Here is an 18,900-nt window from a genome sequence, read left to right on the forward strand (position 1 = left end):
AGAAGTAATAAAATTAGTTATTTAGGTCAAAAGTAGAACTTCAGCAATAAATTAAAAGTATATATTAATATAATTATAACTTTTATTTTAGTGGAAAAATAACAAAATTATTTAAATAAAAAAGTTTTATTTTATTTTGCTATAAACCGCCTTTTATATTAAATAAATACTAAATATTATACTTGGCGTTTCCTTAACATTCTTCAGTAGAAAATAGGCCTACAGCAGTGTTTCTCAAACTTTTTGGACCGCGACCCCCCTTCTGCACTTAAAAATTTCAAAGGACCCCCGAAGAATAAGTATGTGTCGAAAAACATTCCGGAGGGAGGGGGTTAGGCTCGTATTTAAATATTTATATTATTTTTATTATTTATATGTGCAATTTATTTAAGTAAAAATTATTTTATATATTTTTTATTTCTATTATTTCTAAACATGAATCCATAGTAAATTTATAAAATATTTGAAAAAATTGATCTGGCATCAATTTTTCAGCGACCCCCAAATATTTTTCACGACCCCCAATTTGAGAATCACTGGCCTATAGAATTCAATGGATAAAAATTTCTATGCTATTTAACTATTAAATAAAATTAATAAATATTATAATTTATTAATCATAATTTTGATGATTTAAATAAAATTTTAGTAATAATTCCACTAGACATCACATCACAATTTTCACCTAATTCGACATCACGTTACATATAAGACAAGAGACGTCTACATATAAACTACCCGTTACAGGGAATAAACAAAAGAAAAAAAAGAATGAAGTTGGACAACTGCTGCTAGATTTATACTTTCGTCTAAATCAATAACGCCAAGCAGACACTCTTACGCACCACATTCTTTATATACAAACTTTCGTTTATATACATTATTATTATACAATTCGTAGAAGGCACTTGCAATTGCCATCTGAAAAATAAAATATTCTTAGCGTATAAAAGCTATTTTAATTTTTCTTTTTTCTTTTTTCTTCTTTTCGTCTTTTTTCTCTTCTTCTTTTTCTTCTTTTCTTGGTTGAGGAGGTTGATAATCTTCATCGTAAATTTGTTTCGTAAGTTTGCAATCGATTAGAAACGATGCCACTAAAGGTAAACGCCATTTTCCTTTTTGTTTCGGTTTTGGCATTCCGAAAAGCATCAGTTTATACATGGCAACTCTTGTCGGAGTAACATTAATTGTAATTTTATTGTCTTTTTCTTCTCTTGAAATGATTCCTTTGCTGTCCATTTCTTTACCATCGACATCAAACAACTGATGTGTGAACAGCATGTTGTCCGAAATTTGTATCACTAATTTCTTCTTCCCACCCCACGATACGATCATAGGACCAGACTGATTAACTAATCGCATGTTATAGTCATAAAAACTCTGTGTCGGTCCCCACGGTACTTCGTTAAGGGGGTAAGGTTGAAGATACTTCTTGGCTTGAAGGCATTCGATGAGGAATATGATAATATTGTGAAGACTGGTATCCTCTTTCATTTCTTTTTCAGGTTTGGCATATATTTTGAAATAATACCTTCCTTCCACGGGTGGAGTGATTGCAAAAGATCCCACAAGACGGTCTTCTTTTAATTGACAGAATACATAATTATTCAGTGATGCATTTTCTATCTCGTCTACGGGATACATTTTGTATTTATATCTGAGAGGTTCGTGAGAAGCTAGTTTAATTTCTTTATGTACTTTGAACACAACAGGATTCGTCGGTTTGGAACGTATCTTTATGTTATAGTCGAAGAAAAATGGTGTCACTTTAGGTAAAGTGTTAAATTCGTCCAATGATAAAGGATTGTCTAAAAGTTGCCACCTTAAAATAAAAATAAAAATTGAAGAAAATGTAATAAAACTTTAGAATTTCTTTTAAAATAAAGCAATAATAATAACGTCTTTTTCTAATGAATACATTATTTTATTTTAAAAAAAGAAATTTAAAAATTGAAATGAGAACGATTAAAGTAACTAACACGAAAGTAATACGAGAAAATATTTTGTCTTTAAAAATATTAAAATATGTCAGCTGTCATATTAGAATAGTCAGATGTCCTAATTTTTAGCATATCGTTAGATGAGTGGATAAAATCAGTGAAAAATAATAGTTAGTCGCGAGTTCTCGCTTAATCAATGAGCTGTCCGCATGGCATTTTCGGGATTTTCTTCACGTTTCTAACAACTAAATAAGGACCAATTTTCCGTAGAAAGCCTCCAGGGAGATAATACCCGGCAGATCATCCAAGTGTTTTGTCTTATTCTATCAATTTTGTACAATCAAAACATTGTCCTATCCCTTTACCTTTTATACAATTAAAATAGTGAATAATTAATTGTTTTAAATTAAACTTTTCAAAATTATTGAAATTTTGCGTAGGTTTTTTTAAAAAATTATTTTTCAGGTATTATCTTGTGGACCTACTTTTTTTAAACTGCCGTTCTAAAATATGTTATTAATAATTCTTTAATGCGTTTTGTCATGAATGTCAGAATTCGACAATTCTAATAGATCTTATTGAGTTACTAATAAAATCTTTTGCTATGACACTAAAATTAATTGCATTCGAGATATGAAAGTAAAATTCAGCGAGGTATTTCTTTTAAATTACAGAATAAAACAATGGAGGAAACCTAATTTCATAATTCTTCGAAGGGTGGGGCAAAGATGAATCAATTGGAAAATCCATAGCAGACTAATCTTCATGATAACAGCTGTTCATTGTCTACATTTAGATTTTATTTGCAGCCTACTACTAACTTAGATATTTTAATCGATATTTAAGTCTATAAATTATCTACTGGAGGTTGTTATGCATTCCTTTTAATTTTTATTATAAAGATTTATAATGTAAATATCTATTAAAGATGATTTGAAGAATGGATACAATGAAATCTATCATTTAAAATGAAAAGTATAGGATAATCGTTTGTTTTAAAACGTTTTCCATTGTTTTATTATTATTTTTTTTTTTTGCATTCTAAACGGACTACAATTTATATAATTTAAGACCTGGCTATCTATTTTTTTTGTATGAAATTTATAATTAATATTTTCAGTCTCTTTTCGACCAGTTACAGAAAACTAAATTTTCCCTCAGTCACGCTTGTTATTATTTATTTTTCTTCTCAAACATTTTAGCAAAACAAACATTATAATGTCCAAACCGCTTATTGACGTACGACAAATGAATTAATTTCTTCAAGAAACGTTATTGATCGTCTTAATTTTTTGATGAATACTATTATTGTTATCATTACTCTATAATAGAACGAATACTTTAAAGAACTATGAATTCTGTTACGTGACCCACTAGTGAATATAAACACCGAACACTCGTTGTGGGTTCGCGCCTGATAACGGATTTTTTCCACGTAGAGTTTCTATGGTTTTCTCCACGTGTTTAACATCTTAATAGGGGCCAATTTCCCATAAAATTCCTCTCGGGAAGCATAGACCCTTGGCAGATCGCCCATGTATTGCGTTGCCCTATCTCATCAAAGCAATTAATCTTGCCGTTACATCTACTTTAGGAAGATAAATTGCTGTTCTCCTGTAAGAATGAAAGAAAAATATTCCAAATTTCGTGTTTTAAAATAATCAGTTCAGTGGTTTTTGGTCTTTAAGTGCATTTAAGCTACATTATCTGCTAATATCTGTTACTTTTTGTAAAATATAAGCGACAATAGTAGAAATTTAGATCAACTGAATGCCATTATTAATTCAAATAAACTGAGTTTAACTCGTAAATATTCCTTCATAATGGGAAAAATTTTGTATTTTTAATAAGTCATGACATTTTCCGTTTTCACTATATGTGTACTTTGATTCCTTCAAGTTAAAAATTAATAGACAAAGAATTGTATATCATCCTGTTTCTTGTTTTCTTTCATTCAATATAATTGAGTTAACGATTCCGAAATCAGTTTCGTTAAAATTTTTTGTTTTTTATTTCAACTGATAAGTCTTTTCATTTAAATTTACATAAGGGCTAAGGAATGTTATATATTGGGAAAGTTTAGTTTGCATCAAAACTTCATTCTTAACAAAAACTGGTTACATTTTCTTAAAATATGGTGAAGGCATCGACGATTTGTTAGGAAAACACTTTTCAGATTATTTTAAGAAGTTTTCTGTGCCAACTAGATAGGATTTATACGATAAGATTGAAATTGTACCATTTATACGAACCTGACGTGAAAACCTAAAGTATGTTCTTGTTAAAAATTTATGTAAATTAAAAATATTGTAAGATTGTAGTGTAATACAGACGTACACTGATGAGGAGATTTGTTCTGGAAAAGCGTTTATACGTGAAAACTTTTAATACTTGGAAATAAATGTTCTTTGGTAAGTTTATCTGTTATACCAGATGATCCAGTCGGACATAAGTCATAGCAGCCGTTTGTAAAAGGTGTATTAATAATACCTCATAAATACATGCACCAAAGAAAAACCAAAATAAAAACCTATACTAAATTAAAAGGAAAATATCCAATTCACTGTTGCAAAATAAATAAATAAATAAAATTTGCATTCCTGACACCACAAATGGCTACCATGTCGAAGGTGTTCTGGATCACTCGATATATGGGCCATGTTCGTGCGGTTAACATTAAAAGAGAACAAATTTAAATGAAAAGACTTATCAGTTGAGACAAAAGATAAACAATTTTGACGAAACTGATTTCGGAATCGTTAACTTAATTATATTAGACGAAAGAAAACGAGAAACAGGTTGACATACAATTTTTTGTCTATTAATTTTTAAAATATTTTGCATTAATAATAACAATGATAATACAAGATTTTTTACAGGATCTGTCATTAAACATTTTCTCAGTCATTTCTAATTGCAAAAAATTTTGATGATTAAGAATCTGCAAAAATTACACTTACAAATTTTAAATTTAATTATACAATTAAACACACGTTTCTATACAAATGTTAGAATTTACGAAAGAAAAATTTGCAAACCTGCTATAATTTTTCTCCACTTCATCGTATGGAAAATGAGTCCAGATTAAAACTTCTGGATCCGTCAGAAAAAAATGTTCATTTAGTTTCCTCTGAAATCTTCCTGTGTGATCAGTGTAACCTGAAATTTTATAAAATACAAAACATTGATAATAATACTTATTCTGGTATATACAACATTTAAAATAATAATTAAAAAAACATTTTATTAACGGATAATCTTTAGTTACATGAACTGAAAAGCTGTTGAATCTAAGGAAATTCCATAGCATTCTGTCTTATACTATGATCTGGAACTTTTTTATTCCCTGAAGAGAATATAACTAATATAGGCTAGTTATTCTATACAGGAATGACTGACTATATTAGTTAAATTCGGTATTTATTAATGAATAAAAATTACTTAATAAGAATTTTATTAATATTTTTCAATATTTTACCTTAATAACTAGATTTTAACATCCAAAAAAATTTCATTACTGTTTTACACTTTAATATGATATTAAATTATTTATATAGATTAATTAATATGATTATAATACAATCTTTTAAATGTATTTTAATAGACTTGTTAAATAAAATTGTGTAAGGATGTATTATGAGTTTATTTGTAATGTCAAACTGTTTTATTAATATTATAGAATAATTCAAAAATAAAGTTTTTTTTTTATAATTAATTACAGTCGAGTCCGAATAAGTCGACACCCCAAGGGGAAGTGGAAGGGTCGAGTTATCCGATGTGACAACTAAAGTTGGAAAAAAAACTACAATTAATAAAATGCAGTAGTGCGTTATACAATAGTATAAGCGTACAACACATTGTGTCTTCCATTTACAATTACTCTGTAGATGAAAAACTGAAAAATTTGTTTAGTGTTGTTTGCTTTGAGCACTTAACCGTCTCAACTTTCTTTTTCAACGATCACGAACGCCTCGAAAACGTCATCTTCGCAATTGTCAATTGTTGGCAAGTAACGTCTAAGGATTCTTTAATGCCTTTGGCATAAGAAAATACAAAATTGGATTCTGGTGTGATGTCGATGTAGATTGTATATTTTCTTTTTGTTTATCTGTTATTATTTTATACATAAAAATACATAAAATGTGAAGACATTTTTATTAATATGTATATATATATATTATTAATAATATTAATTATATATTAATAAATAAATTGACTCCCCCTCCTGAAAAAAAAATGAGTTCGCACCACACGTGCGGAGTGAATTCATTTTTTCAGGAGGGGGTGACGACTTATCGGAGTATGAGACAGCAAAAGTATGTCGACTTATCCAGCGGTGACGAGTTAAACGGTGTCGAGTAAACCGGAGTTTTTTTAACATTAATGCCTATGTAAGTCGGCCGGGACCACAGAAAGCTGACTACTTAACCGATGGTGTCGAGTTATCCGGGTGTCGACTTATGCGGACTCTACTAATTGAATAATGATTTTATACTTTAAATCAATTCTATAATACTATAATTTTAGAGTAATTTTTAGAATAGCTGCCAGGAAAATACTCCTTGACACAATATCCCAATAAAAAAAGAAAAATACTGTAATAAAAATATATAAGGGTGCATATATTTTATGGTATACTTTTAAAGAAAATGAAGCTATATTATAGAAAAATTATAATGATAAATGCATATGAATATGTTATACAGAATATATAATACAGTAGCCCCTCGTTATATCGCGGATACGAATATATCGCGCTTTATTTGGTTTCTCAAATTTTAAAAGCATTCGAATCAATAAATTTTAAATTGTCAATTGCCATTGTATTTTTTTTTTCTTTTTTTGCAACGAAATATCGTATTTTATTTGGCCAGTTGGAAATTTCCGGATTTTCTTCAAATTGTAATACCTAAATAAGGGCCAATTTTTCATTGAAAATTCTTCCGGGAGGCATGCCCCCTCGGCAGATCGCCCACGTATCGTGTTGCCACTAATCCAATCTAATCTAATCCTGCTGAAGTAAACTAAGAACAAGAGTTTAACAGCAACGTAAGCAAAAAACTTAGCTTGTAATTTTTGAAAGATTGCATTGACTATTCAGGGAAAAAGTAAAAATTTAAGCAGGATCGTTGAGAAGCTGACTGTTTTCCGGACCCGGATAATATGTAGAGGCCCATAGATTTTCCTATTCTTATAAATTAATTATTTTTATTGTCAAGAAACAAAACCTTTAAGACTGCTTTTTATTAATAAATAAACATTCTAAATATTTCATTTATTCAAAACAAAAATGCAAAAAGAGACCCACTATTCCCTCGGGCCCACCGAGCTCTCGACGACTCTGAAAAGACATAACTGATGTAGGAGTAAAACAGAAGAAAATTAAATTATTAATTTTAATATTTAAGGTAGAATAAAATCGTAAATTAACAATAATTTAATTTTACAGTATTTATTTTAATACATTTTCTCCTATGACGTATTCAGTTCAAATATCCTGTAAAGCTCTAAAATAAACTTCTAAAATAAATGTAAATTACTGAAAATTTATATATAATTAGTTAAAATAGAAATGACACATCTTCAATAAAGTTTTACTATAAATTTATATAAACTTTAGTAGTTACTGAACTTATGGCATTGAAATGAAACAATTTATAATTATAGTATTTTAAAATATAATTTAGTTTATAATATTTTTATACTTATTTGAGACATCGAGATATCGTGGAGCAATATTTATATTGTCTAAGTATGTATAAAGTATTTAAAGCCTAGATTAGCCTTTAAAATAGCGATGGTTTATGTCTGTACTTTAGTTATTCGTGATATAAAATACTATATCACAGCATTTAAATTTGGTTATCTCTTAATTGTTAAACATCTGTAAGACAGGTTGAATATCAAATTTCTAATGATATTCTTTAAAATTGTGGTTAAATTGTTTTTGTTTTATATTAAGAAAATCGTGAGTAGAATTCGAAGAATATAAAAGCGAACGGATTTATTTGAGCAAGGTTATCATATCACATTATACGTGGTTTTTTAATGTGATTCATATTTCCATAGATTTTTATTCATAAGTTTTAAAGATAAACAAGATGGCATGACACGAGTTTTGTGAGGTAAAATGTAGATATCATTTGTTCAAACGGATGAATTATCACGTTTTTTGTAACTTGGACAAATTATACAGAACTGAAAAGATACTGACATTCAGGGTCGTCGACGAGAGACATCGCCGGGTCCGAGGAAAAATTTACATGGGCCTTTTTATGGCTATATTCCATTTTACAAAATAAAAAACAATAGTTTATTGTTATTCATTTTATATTATAATAGTACGTAAAGACATAAATTGTGGGATGATGTCCGGGCTCTTGTGAATCCCAGGCCCGGGGAGTTTTACGTCATCATTCCACCTCTCGTAGGGCTGATAAATTTATCTTATTTTGACTATTATCTATTATTAACTTGTTCAAAAGTTCTATATTCGACAATATTCTTATAAACTCTAGATCTCTGTATAGGCCTAAATATCTTATTACAAAAGCATTTAATATAAATCAACAAGAATTTAGAAGCCTTGTCATTTGTAAAATACAGACTATTATTTATTTTCTTAAATGATTATCACCTTTTCTAATAGAATAGGCTTTACAAGTCGTGCAATACAAGTCATTATTGCTGAGCAAACTTGATGTATTGATTCAAATCTAAAGACAAAAGAATAGACCAAAATGCCTGAATATTAAAAATTATAATTTTAAACGCATAATATTTTTTGTCAGTCAATTTATTTGTGACACGCCACAAATTGACGATTAGGATACGTAAAAATCAATATAAACTTCTGATGTGTAAACATTCCTTAATGAGGCTTTACTTTTGTACAGCATTGAATTAAGTTAATATATTATTCTTATACCTGTTTATTAATTTACTTTTTAATTATAAATTATCATTTTCCTTAATTAAAAATGTAATGACTACAGAAATATGTTTTGTAAGAAATTTTTTCTCTCTAATTTCTCAATAAGTATTGTTTAAATGTACAGTACATTGAAAAATTAGTTAATAGAGGAGATTAAGGGGTGGAATGGCAAGGTTTTTTAGCAGCTCATATTTTTTGCGTGTTCCTAAAGAGTAACTGAAAAATTTGGTGACGATCTGTCAAAGGGTTTAGAAGTGTATAGAGAACAGAAAATGTCTGTTTGTTTATCTTAAATACCATTATATATATATATATATATATATATAATCCTCCCCTCTCTCTCTCACTCACTTACTGTATAACTCATAGTATATCTGATAATTATTTGTTTTCGAATCGTTGTCTTAATTTTGGGTAGGCTTCTGTTTTATTTTCATTTAATCAGATTCAATATTACGTAAGAACTGGAAATACTTATTTGCATTATTCATTGCGTGTACCGGATTAAACTCGTTTCTTTTCTTGAATATAGGAAGTATTCTAATTGTTTCTTGGTGGCAAAATTATAATGACGTTTAACTTTTACACATTTTTTTTTTAAATTATGTTTGTTAAATTTTTACTTAGTATCTTTAATATCATCTATTTTCTCATGTTTTACTGAAATATTTCTCGCAATTTTTATTTTTGGAATTAATGTATAGTGTCAAGGATATTGCATTAGTTATTTAATATACTTCTTTCATTTTATCACATTTTATGTATTAATAAATTAAATATTTCATATCTAAATGAGAATATTTTTTTCAAAAGAAATTATGGACGTGACATTGAAGGTCGATGCACTAAATATTATAATTTATAAATTAATCATAATTAAATATAAAGTAAATTTCAGAGAATTTAATTCTATTATTACATGGAAAGCGAAAGAGAAGAAATGTAATGAGAAGAGGAGAATAAAAAATTTCAATATTTCTTTTACATTTTAAGCTATTTCTATCTTTTAGCTAAATACTGTATATGCAATCTATTTTTCATACATATAGGTTCATTAAAATGAGTTATTTTTATTATTTTATTGTTTGGTTTATTTTAAAATAAATTTACTTTTTATATAATTTGTTGAAGATTTAATGCGCTTTATTTTTTAAAAAAAATAACTTGTTGCAAAATATTTTTGAATATGACTACAGATTATCCAAATGCAATGCACAAAATGAATGTAAATTTAGTGAATATAATCAGTTTTCTCATAGAATATAGTCACTCTTTAATAATAATCTCTTAGGGATTCGGATTTGAATCCAAAATTTCGTTTTTATCTATATATACTTCCTCTACATTGAAATCAATATTGCATTTTTCTTCAGATATCAGAACAATCTACTACTATTACGTGATATATAAGAAACAATTACATATTTATGTAATTATATTTTTATAATATATCGGGTTATTAACTGTTGGTATTTTAAAGAGAATGCTGAGTACTTACTTCATACACTATATTATTATTAATGATTCCATAGATTATGAATCGTTGTGTGTTCATATCAAAATTAAGTTCATGATTCGTATCCATTAACCAAAATAAAAATATAAAACCTGTTTATAGATTATTTTCGGAAAAATAATCTTTTGTTTTATCAATTTATTAAACGTTATACCAGACTCTACATATGGGTGGGCTTGCAATTTTCCAAGCTTTTTAAATGCGATTATATAATGACTGTTACTTAACCATATAATATGAGTGTGCGATCTTCTTTATCACACGAAATTTTATATGGTATAAGGTTTAGGTCCTAACTAATAATAGGTTTAGAGTATTTGTGATATTTACTATATTATATTAGTGCGTGTTTGAGACTTCTAAAAGTACGATGTCTATAAGTTCAGGTTGCCTATGCCTAAATCACTACTGTTATATTATTACTCATTGTTTATATAATAATGTATTTTAGGTTAGATATCACAATGTGCTTTTAAGCTTTCTTATAGAATACATTAAATTTATTTCATTGCTACCATTACTTTTCAGTTTTAAACATCAATTTGATTATCAGTTATTAAATTAAATTTAATGTTTTTATTTTCTTTAACAGTTTAAATTAATCAGCTTTAGAAATAAATTATTAAAAATAAAAAAAATGATATAAGAACTAAATTATTATAGAACGAGCAGTTATTTATTATAACTTCGTCACAATGCCAAGCTGCAATTTTTTAGATCTCGATGCACAATCTCTTGATTTTAGTAGTGTCTTGCCCCTGTACATCATACTTTTCCTGTTAACAAGAGAGTCATGCCGGTCATCTATCAAACTGTTCTGGAGAAAATTTTTGAACTGAAATATCATGATTTTCGATTTAAATCGGAAGTTCGTATATAATTAATCTGGGCTCTTGCTCCTAAGTTTTTCATGTGTGTACAGACAGACGGACGCCATTGGAAGTGTACAGGTCTAAATTTTTAAAATTGAAGCCAATAATATAAGTAATGATTTTTCAAAGTTTCTCATGAGACGTTGATTGAACAGTTTCTTGTAATTCAAAAATAAATGTATTAAAAAAATTAAAGGCGTTTCAAAAGAATACTTTAAAGCTCTTAATTTTGAACTAAATGATCTTCTTAAATAATAATAAAATAGCATTTATATTTAAGTATATCAATATCTTAATCTAATCGAAAGTTCTTATATTAACGAAATTGAAGTAATTAAAAGCAATGAAAGTGTTGTCTAACTAAATATATAATTGACCAAAAGTTAGTTAATCCGATTTCTATCAGATATATTTAAATTATCCAATCAATTTTCATTTTAATAAACAATCTGATTGAAGCGTCCTCTAATTGAAAACCGATGATATGTTGCCATAGTAGTAAGAATAACAATGAAAACAGATCAATATTCTTTAGTCCTATTCACCTAGTATACACCGCATGTATCAAACCATGTCCTTGACGTATGGCGACAAAATGACCACCAATGTAATTTTCATATCGATTGTATTATGGTGTTATTGGATTAAATTTGATATTCGCGTTTCGTCTGTAGATCATATAAATTAATTTCCTTTGGAAACACATTGCTAAAGAACGTTCGGAAGTATTAAATACAGAAATTCAAATGAATTGCGTACGATCATACTTTTTTAAACAAAAAGTTATTTATATATGATTCATCGCTGATATTTAGTCTCGAATATGACTTTATTTAAATTAGATTAGATTACTAACTACGTTAACATCGATGAAACGGTTTAAAATTCATATTTTGTATCAAAGATGAAAAAACTCCTCCTTAACAATTCTGCCGTGCGACCTCAACTATAATCTTACATATGTGTAGATAAACATGAATTACTGTTCGTACTTACCGTATTAACAAAATTATCCTGCAAAACCAACCTTGAATCTTATATTTATACTAGCAGATGAGCCCGGCGTTGTCTCGAGCAAAAATAACGGTAGCGAAGATTAAGATGATTAGATTATAGCCGATCTTACCTGTTTTTACCGGGTGCAAGAATTAGGTCCCCCCTCTTCCGAGGCTAATTAGATCGTAAAAGCGCAAAAAAACGCATCAAAATAATACAGTAGAATCCGAGTTATTCGGGGTAATCTTTAACCCTCTCCCTCTCCCCGAGGGGGGAATTTCCAAAAATCCCTTTTTAGTGTGCATTCTCATGGCGTACGCTAACATTACCAAATTTCAACGTTCAACTCCTAACCGTTTGAACTCGTGTGCTTATTATTGTCAACCCATCTCGAATATATATATAGATGAGCATAATTTAACGGAATATTATATTTTTTAAACAGTATCGTTTCGAAGAGTTGGGGTGGCAAACTGGCAAACCTCTTCGAAACGAATGGCGCGATTCTGGCATTAGAGGTAACAGATTTGTGAGGATGGCTTTCTTCTTTTCTTTGAGGATCCTTTCTAGTCCTTGCTTTTGGTACTCCGTCTCGCATTAATTTTGCTATCAGGAAATTTAGTTCCTTTTGTCTGTTCCGAAGGCAGTATTGTAAGCGAGAAATTAATTGCCACGCCGCTCTTTTACCCAAACCATTCATGCCATATACGGACTTTGAACAGTCCTCTTGAACTTGTACATTGAAATATAGACAGACCAGTTCATGATGTCTCTGGGCTTACGTGAACATGCTTCGCTATTACTGACAGCGTAGTCGAAAAAGTCGTAAACCTTTCCCTTCTTGAAACTAAATTCTACTTGACGGTGGAAGTTTTGTGAACATAAACATGTTCTTAGATAACTTCCACTACCTGGTTCGAATATTTTATTGTCGTATGTCTACAAAACAATAGGTAAAATACGTGAAAATAGCTAATAATTTTTTTTTTCTTCTTCTTCCAGACACAGCTTCGTGGCATAGGATAGCCAAAACCTTCGATGGGTCCTCAATCTTACCGATAGGAACAAAAACTTTCGTTGGAAAGAAGATAACTACAGTATTCGGGAATAGTTACGGCTCATTTTCCTGGCACTCGTAGATACGGTCATTTTACCTTGCATTTAAACATTTCTTGCAGATACAGTAGATTAAAAATTAGTTTTTTACTATATAAATATTAAAACTTTTGTATCGATCAAAGATTTAGATATACTAATAAGATTTTTGCAAACGATCGTAATTCAATTTTGAAAAAACTTCAGTTACGGTTTTTTAACGAAAATGTCTTCTGAAATGTCACCGTATTTGGTCACATTTGGACATTTCGACTGCGAAATTAGCAGTCCAAATGCGACCATAACTCACCACTATTGCACTTTTAACTTGCAAGCAACAAACATTTTACTTGTATGAGATATTCATACTGTGTAGAGGTCTCAGCGATGTAAGGAACATCGAATAATATGAGCCCAACTCTAAATTTTAAAATAAAATCTGAAGTGAAGTCTAAACTGTGTGTTCGACGGCGGCCATAATTGATCTTCTGTGATGCTTCTTACATGCAATTTGATACTGTCTTTCAGGACTACCAAACGTCTTCGGTAAACACTTTCTAAATGTCTCATAAATGAAACTTTTTAGTTGCTTGCATCGCTAAAAGTGCTATAGTGGAGAGCTTTGAAGCTATTTTTTGGGCTAAAATTTTCGAATTGAAGACCTATAAATTCCCACATGCGTCCGTTCGTCTGTCTTTCTTTATCACGAAAACGGAGTTAGATGAAAGCCGAAACCAGATAAGGAAAAATTAGAGGCAAGAAGCCCGATTAACTATATACAAACTTCTGGTTTGGAACCGAAGTCATATTATTTTAATTAAAAAATTTTCACCAGAACGGTTTAGTTTATTTGGTTACGGGAATGCGACGCAAGGGTCATTTGCCAAGGGAAATATCTGCCGGAAGGTCTTTTAAAGATATTAAGGAAAATTGGCCCCTATTTAGGTATAACTAAGTGAAAACTTAGTTAACTCCACATGGCCAGCCCGCTGGCTAGGCGCGAACCCACGACGAACTAAATGCCAGTGTTCGGTGGTTTTATTCACTCGTCTAATGATGGTCTTCTCTAGAACGGAGTTAGATAGATGACCAGTCTAGCTCTATTGTTAACAGGAAAAGTATGATGTACAGGGACAAAACACTACTAATAGAGAGTATATTTAAAATATGATTAAAATTACAGCTCGGTATTGTAACGATGTCACAATAAATAATTGCTCGTTTTAGGAAATGACTTCCGCATGTCCTGTAATGTCACCAAATTAGATTGTATTATTATCTAGACAACGTTGAATTGTGGTACGTTAATCACTCCGTTTTAATTCATTCTAAAATTATTCACATATATTCAACATTGATATTATACAAAATGAATAGAAATTGGTTATTCAGTGCAATTATAATGCGATCAACAGTTACTATTTTTGCAATTAAATTTTAAGTCACGCTAATTATAGATGAAAGAAATTATTATTTTAAAAAATGTTTAAGCTAATAAATACAAATTACATATTTAACTTCGGAAAAATTACTGTTTTTTAATCAAAATCATCTTATAATAATGCACTAACAAAGGAACCCTTTGAACCCGTACGTGAAATAAACGAGATTAGAGGGCTATTTGTATTTGTTTTTGAAAAAAAAACGAAAATGAGATTCATTTTTGTGTTTTGTCCCTCTAAATAAGAAAAAACGGCTTCAAAATTTGCGACACATACAGACATACGAGTAATTCACTCTAACCAGATTCCGTTGAAAAAGTTATAATGGGAAAACGTATGTTTTCTTCCTTCTCTACATGGTTCGAATCAATATTCGGTTGCCTATTTATTGTGTATATTTATGTATTTATAACTGATTGTGGCGATTTGTTTTTGCGACAGAAATGTTAGTCAACAAAGGTATGGGATTTTCTTTAATATTAGGTTTAATTTTCTGTATTGTTGCATCAAAACTTTGCGGACATAAAAATGAACCTAATTTTCGTTTTTCTCAAATATATTCAATAGCTCCCGAAACGTCATTTGTTTCGTGTATGGATTTTGAAATCTTCCATTTTAAGAATATTAACTTTATAGTTTTTTAAATTTAATATTTTATTTTAGAAAAATATGACAAAATTGTTTTAAAATATAATCTCATCTGAAACGGATTAATTTCTTGGATAACTTCTCCATATTATACTAAATACGTTACGGTTCGTGGTTACCTCTATACTAAATGATAAATATTTAATTAAATTCATATAAATAATATTTATCTTTCACTTAAAGGTGATATTTATAAACTGCGAGCTATACGTTATTGTATACAATATAAGCTATATTGTTTACAACATGATTTAATGACTCAAACATTCATGATTGAAGATTGAAGAACATGCTAACTCTTTTTCCTGATCCTTCTTCTTTTACGTTTCTGGGAAAATCACCCCCAAAGTTCCGAATTTACTTTGTATTTTACGACAGATCGCAGGTGATTAATTATAGACTGGCTTTTGGACCTCTGATATGAGAAATTATTGATCATGAGTCCGGAAATTATATCAGCCCATTTAGCAATGTTCAATAAAGAAACTGAGTTAACATGTTCTTTCCTCAAGGTATCGAGTTGATGTTGCTAGGAATGGCTTTTCGTACTCGTTTCACTTGCAATTTATAAAATATCTGAATGACAGTCTGCAAATAACCATATTTATATTGTTTGCTTATTAAATATATTTTTCTTATAAATTTTTTGGAAAATATTATTTTACTTGCAAATATATTTTTAGAAATTTAATTTATCTTCTCTAAAATTTAATTATTCAATTTTAAAATTAGATAATTATGTGGCTATATAACAGAAAAATAATGCCATTAATATTATAGCTTTTATTTTAATCTTTAACAATTTAAAGTATTTTAAATAACAAATATTAAATTTAAAAGTTATTTTTCTAAATATAATTCCGAAAGTTATAAATATAGAGCGTGTCTAATTGAATCTGCAATTAAAATTTCTATAACTTCTATGCACAATACCATTTAATGTTAGATTAATTAGAGTGTAAATCATCGATTTGTATTCACTTTCTAGGTTAATTGTTACATGATAAAGTAAAAAAGAAAATCACGAGCACTGTTACAATTTAACATTTTTCATTTAATTTTCAGTTTAATTTATTTCTATTTAATTAATTTTGTTAAATTATAAGTTCCTTTTTGTTATATAACTCTATAATTAATATGTATAAAAGTAGTATGAATTACATAGGAAGTTACGTAACTAGTTTCCTATACAATTAGAAAATTATGTAGAAGGAAGTAGAAATTCGATTAAAGCGTTGAAGCAATCGTTAAACAGATGATGAAATAATATTTAAAAAATATATAAAAATCAACATCTTTTGAACGAATAAATTAGATAAATTTCCAGAAATTTATATTAATTATCGATCTTTTTCAACGACGATGCCAATGCAAATTTTATGTTATTATTTGCTTTACAGAAGGTAAAAGAAATAATTAAAAACGAATGATTATCAGGAATTTCCTTCTTTATACTGAATTATATAAATTCAATATATGATAAATTTCTGTGAATTATACAAATTATTTTTTTATATAATTCACTGCATTTTTCGCATTATTTTTTAAATATAAAAGTATATAAATTTAATATCATTTATAATTGTAAAAACAATATAAAACCTATCTAAAGCAGAAACGTGCGTAAATGGGAAAAGATGGTTTACATAGGTTATACTATAGGCTACTTGTTTACATATTAAGTTTAAATGTATTTAATAATAAATTAATTAACAAATTAAATTATTTAAATTTTTATCAAGTTATTGATAAATGTTGTAAATTTTAATTAAATCGATCAATAATAGATACAATTCAGTAAAACTTAGGAGAAATGAATAAATTTTTGTCATTTGGTTCCTTTTAGATATAAGAGAACTGAAAGGAATAATTAATGTGAAAAGTAAGATTTTAAAATTTAAAAACATCATGTTTAATAATTTGTGTATAACTTTTTTTATTGCTCTAAACGATAACTGTATAAGATACATAAAATCCTCGAAGGTGGTTTCCGAATTTACCGTGTAAAATGAGAATGTGCAATAAGAGGATCGTGTACAGGACACCTGTAGACATTTCAATGATGTGTGCTCTAGAAAAATTATACTCATTTAGGCATTGAAAAATCACCATAACAGATAAATTGATACAGGAGCATGCATCTTATAAAATATACAGTCAATTTCTGAGAAGTGGAATATTTTTTTGAAGCGCACGTCTCTCGGGAAAATTAAATGAAGAATGCCAACAACCTGAACTAATTCAGTATTGGTAGTAATTAATGTAAATTACAAGTTTACAACATTGTACAGGATGTTGTATAGTCATATTACAGCTTTAACAGAAAAATTAAAGTAATTGTCATTTTTAAATTTTTCAATAAAAATCATGTATATTGTTATTATGAATTGTATATATAGGTATACTATTATTATATATGTATACATAATTTATACAATTCAACAATTGTACGGGGGTATGAATGAACACACACCTTATGATTATATTTAACAAATAATTAATTCGCGAAAGAATTTAATGAATTAATGTAAAGCACTCGATAATTGGAAATCTGTTAAGATTACTTGTAATTAATATGCTTCACTGCACGTTTATCGGAGTTGTTTGAGATATGAGACATAAATATGTATAATGAAGCCGTTAATTTTTTACCTTTTTGTTATAAATGTCAGAGATTTATTACACAAACGTGATCATTGTTCTCCTTATTTGTTAAGTGATTGCATCATGAGTAATCTGTTTAATGTGTTTTTTGCTATGCTAAAACTGTTACTGTTCTTCATCGATCTTATTTAAATGCGTATTGCTCAAACTAACTTTCAAATACTCTTTCTAATTGTCTGTCTGCATTTTTTCACATGAAAATCTTAATGAGATTTCAGATCAAAAACTTCTAGGTACATTTAGATATGTTGCACAAACTTAATGAAAATTATTCAAAATTATTGGAATTTCAAACAAAATTTTAAAAAAGTTATAAGAGCATGCTCTTATACGTACCAGCTTGTTTTGGCACTGCTTTACTGTTTATGTAACCGTTCAGTAACATCTCTATCGTAACCATTATTAAAATTAAAAAGTCAAAAAATTTTCTTCCACTATTATAAATTTTTTTTTTAAAAAAAGATAATGTTTAGGTAGGAAATACAGTATTAAATATAAAATATCACTTCTGTAATCTATCAGACTTTTTTAAAGTAATATATCAGATGCAATTAATGATCAATCTACCCCAAAAAGTAAAAAAAGCTTTACTTTTGTGGATAGGAGTATTTAATGAAACTTTACTCGTTATTGGCATTTACAAATTTTTAAAGTCTGGTCCCACTTCCGATTTGACACATTATCCTATCTATTTTCCCTTGACTTATAATCTGCAAAATGTAATAGCATCAATGCCCCATATATAGGAGTATTCCTGTCAAGTTTCAAAATATTTTCTCCGTAAGATATGAAG

The 18,900-nt window shown here is 28.5% G+C and overlaps 1 protein-coding gene across 3 annotated transcripts in view; it reads right to left on the reverse strand.

Moving 5' to 3' along the window:
- Positions 1-351: 351 nt before the first annotated feature.
- Positions 352-18,900, reverse strand: part of LOC136977960 (kyphoscoliosis peptidase-like) — a 91,454-nt gene continuing 72,905 nt past the window's right edge. For all 3 annotated transcript variants that reach the window (XM_067273575.1, XM_067273574.1, XM_067273573.1), the window contains 2 exons: positions 4,979-5,099; positions 352-1,822 (listed from right to left, as the gene is read on the reverse strand). In XM_067273575.1, coding sequence (XP_067129676.1) covers positions 940-1,822; positions 4,979-5,099 — 1,004 coding nt within the window. In that variant the 3' untranslated portion in view covers positions 352-939. The remainder of the gene's footprint in view (positions 1,823-4,978; positions 5,100-18,900) is intronic.

The sequence above is a fragment of the Centruroides vittatus genome, unplaced genomic scaffold, assembly GCF_030686945.1.
Source record: "Centruroides vittatus isolate TY-2023 unplaced genomic scaffold, ASM3068694v2 contig_484, whole genome shotgun sequence".
Lineage (NCBI taxonomy): Eukaryota > Metazoa > Arthropoda > Arachnida > Scorpiones > Buthidae > Centruroides > Centruroides vittatus.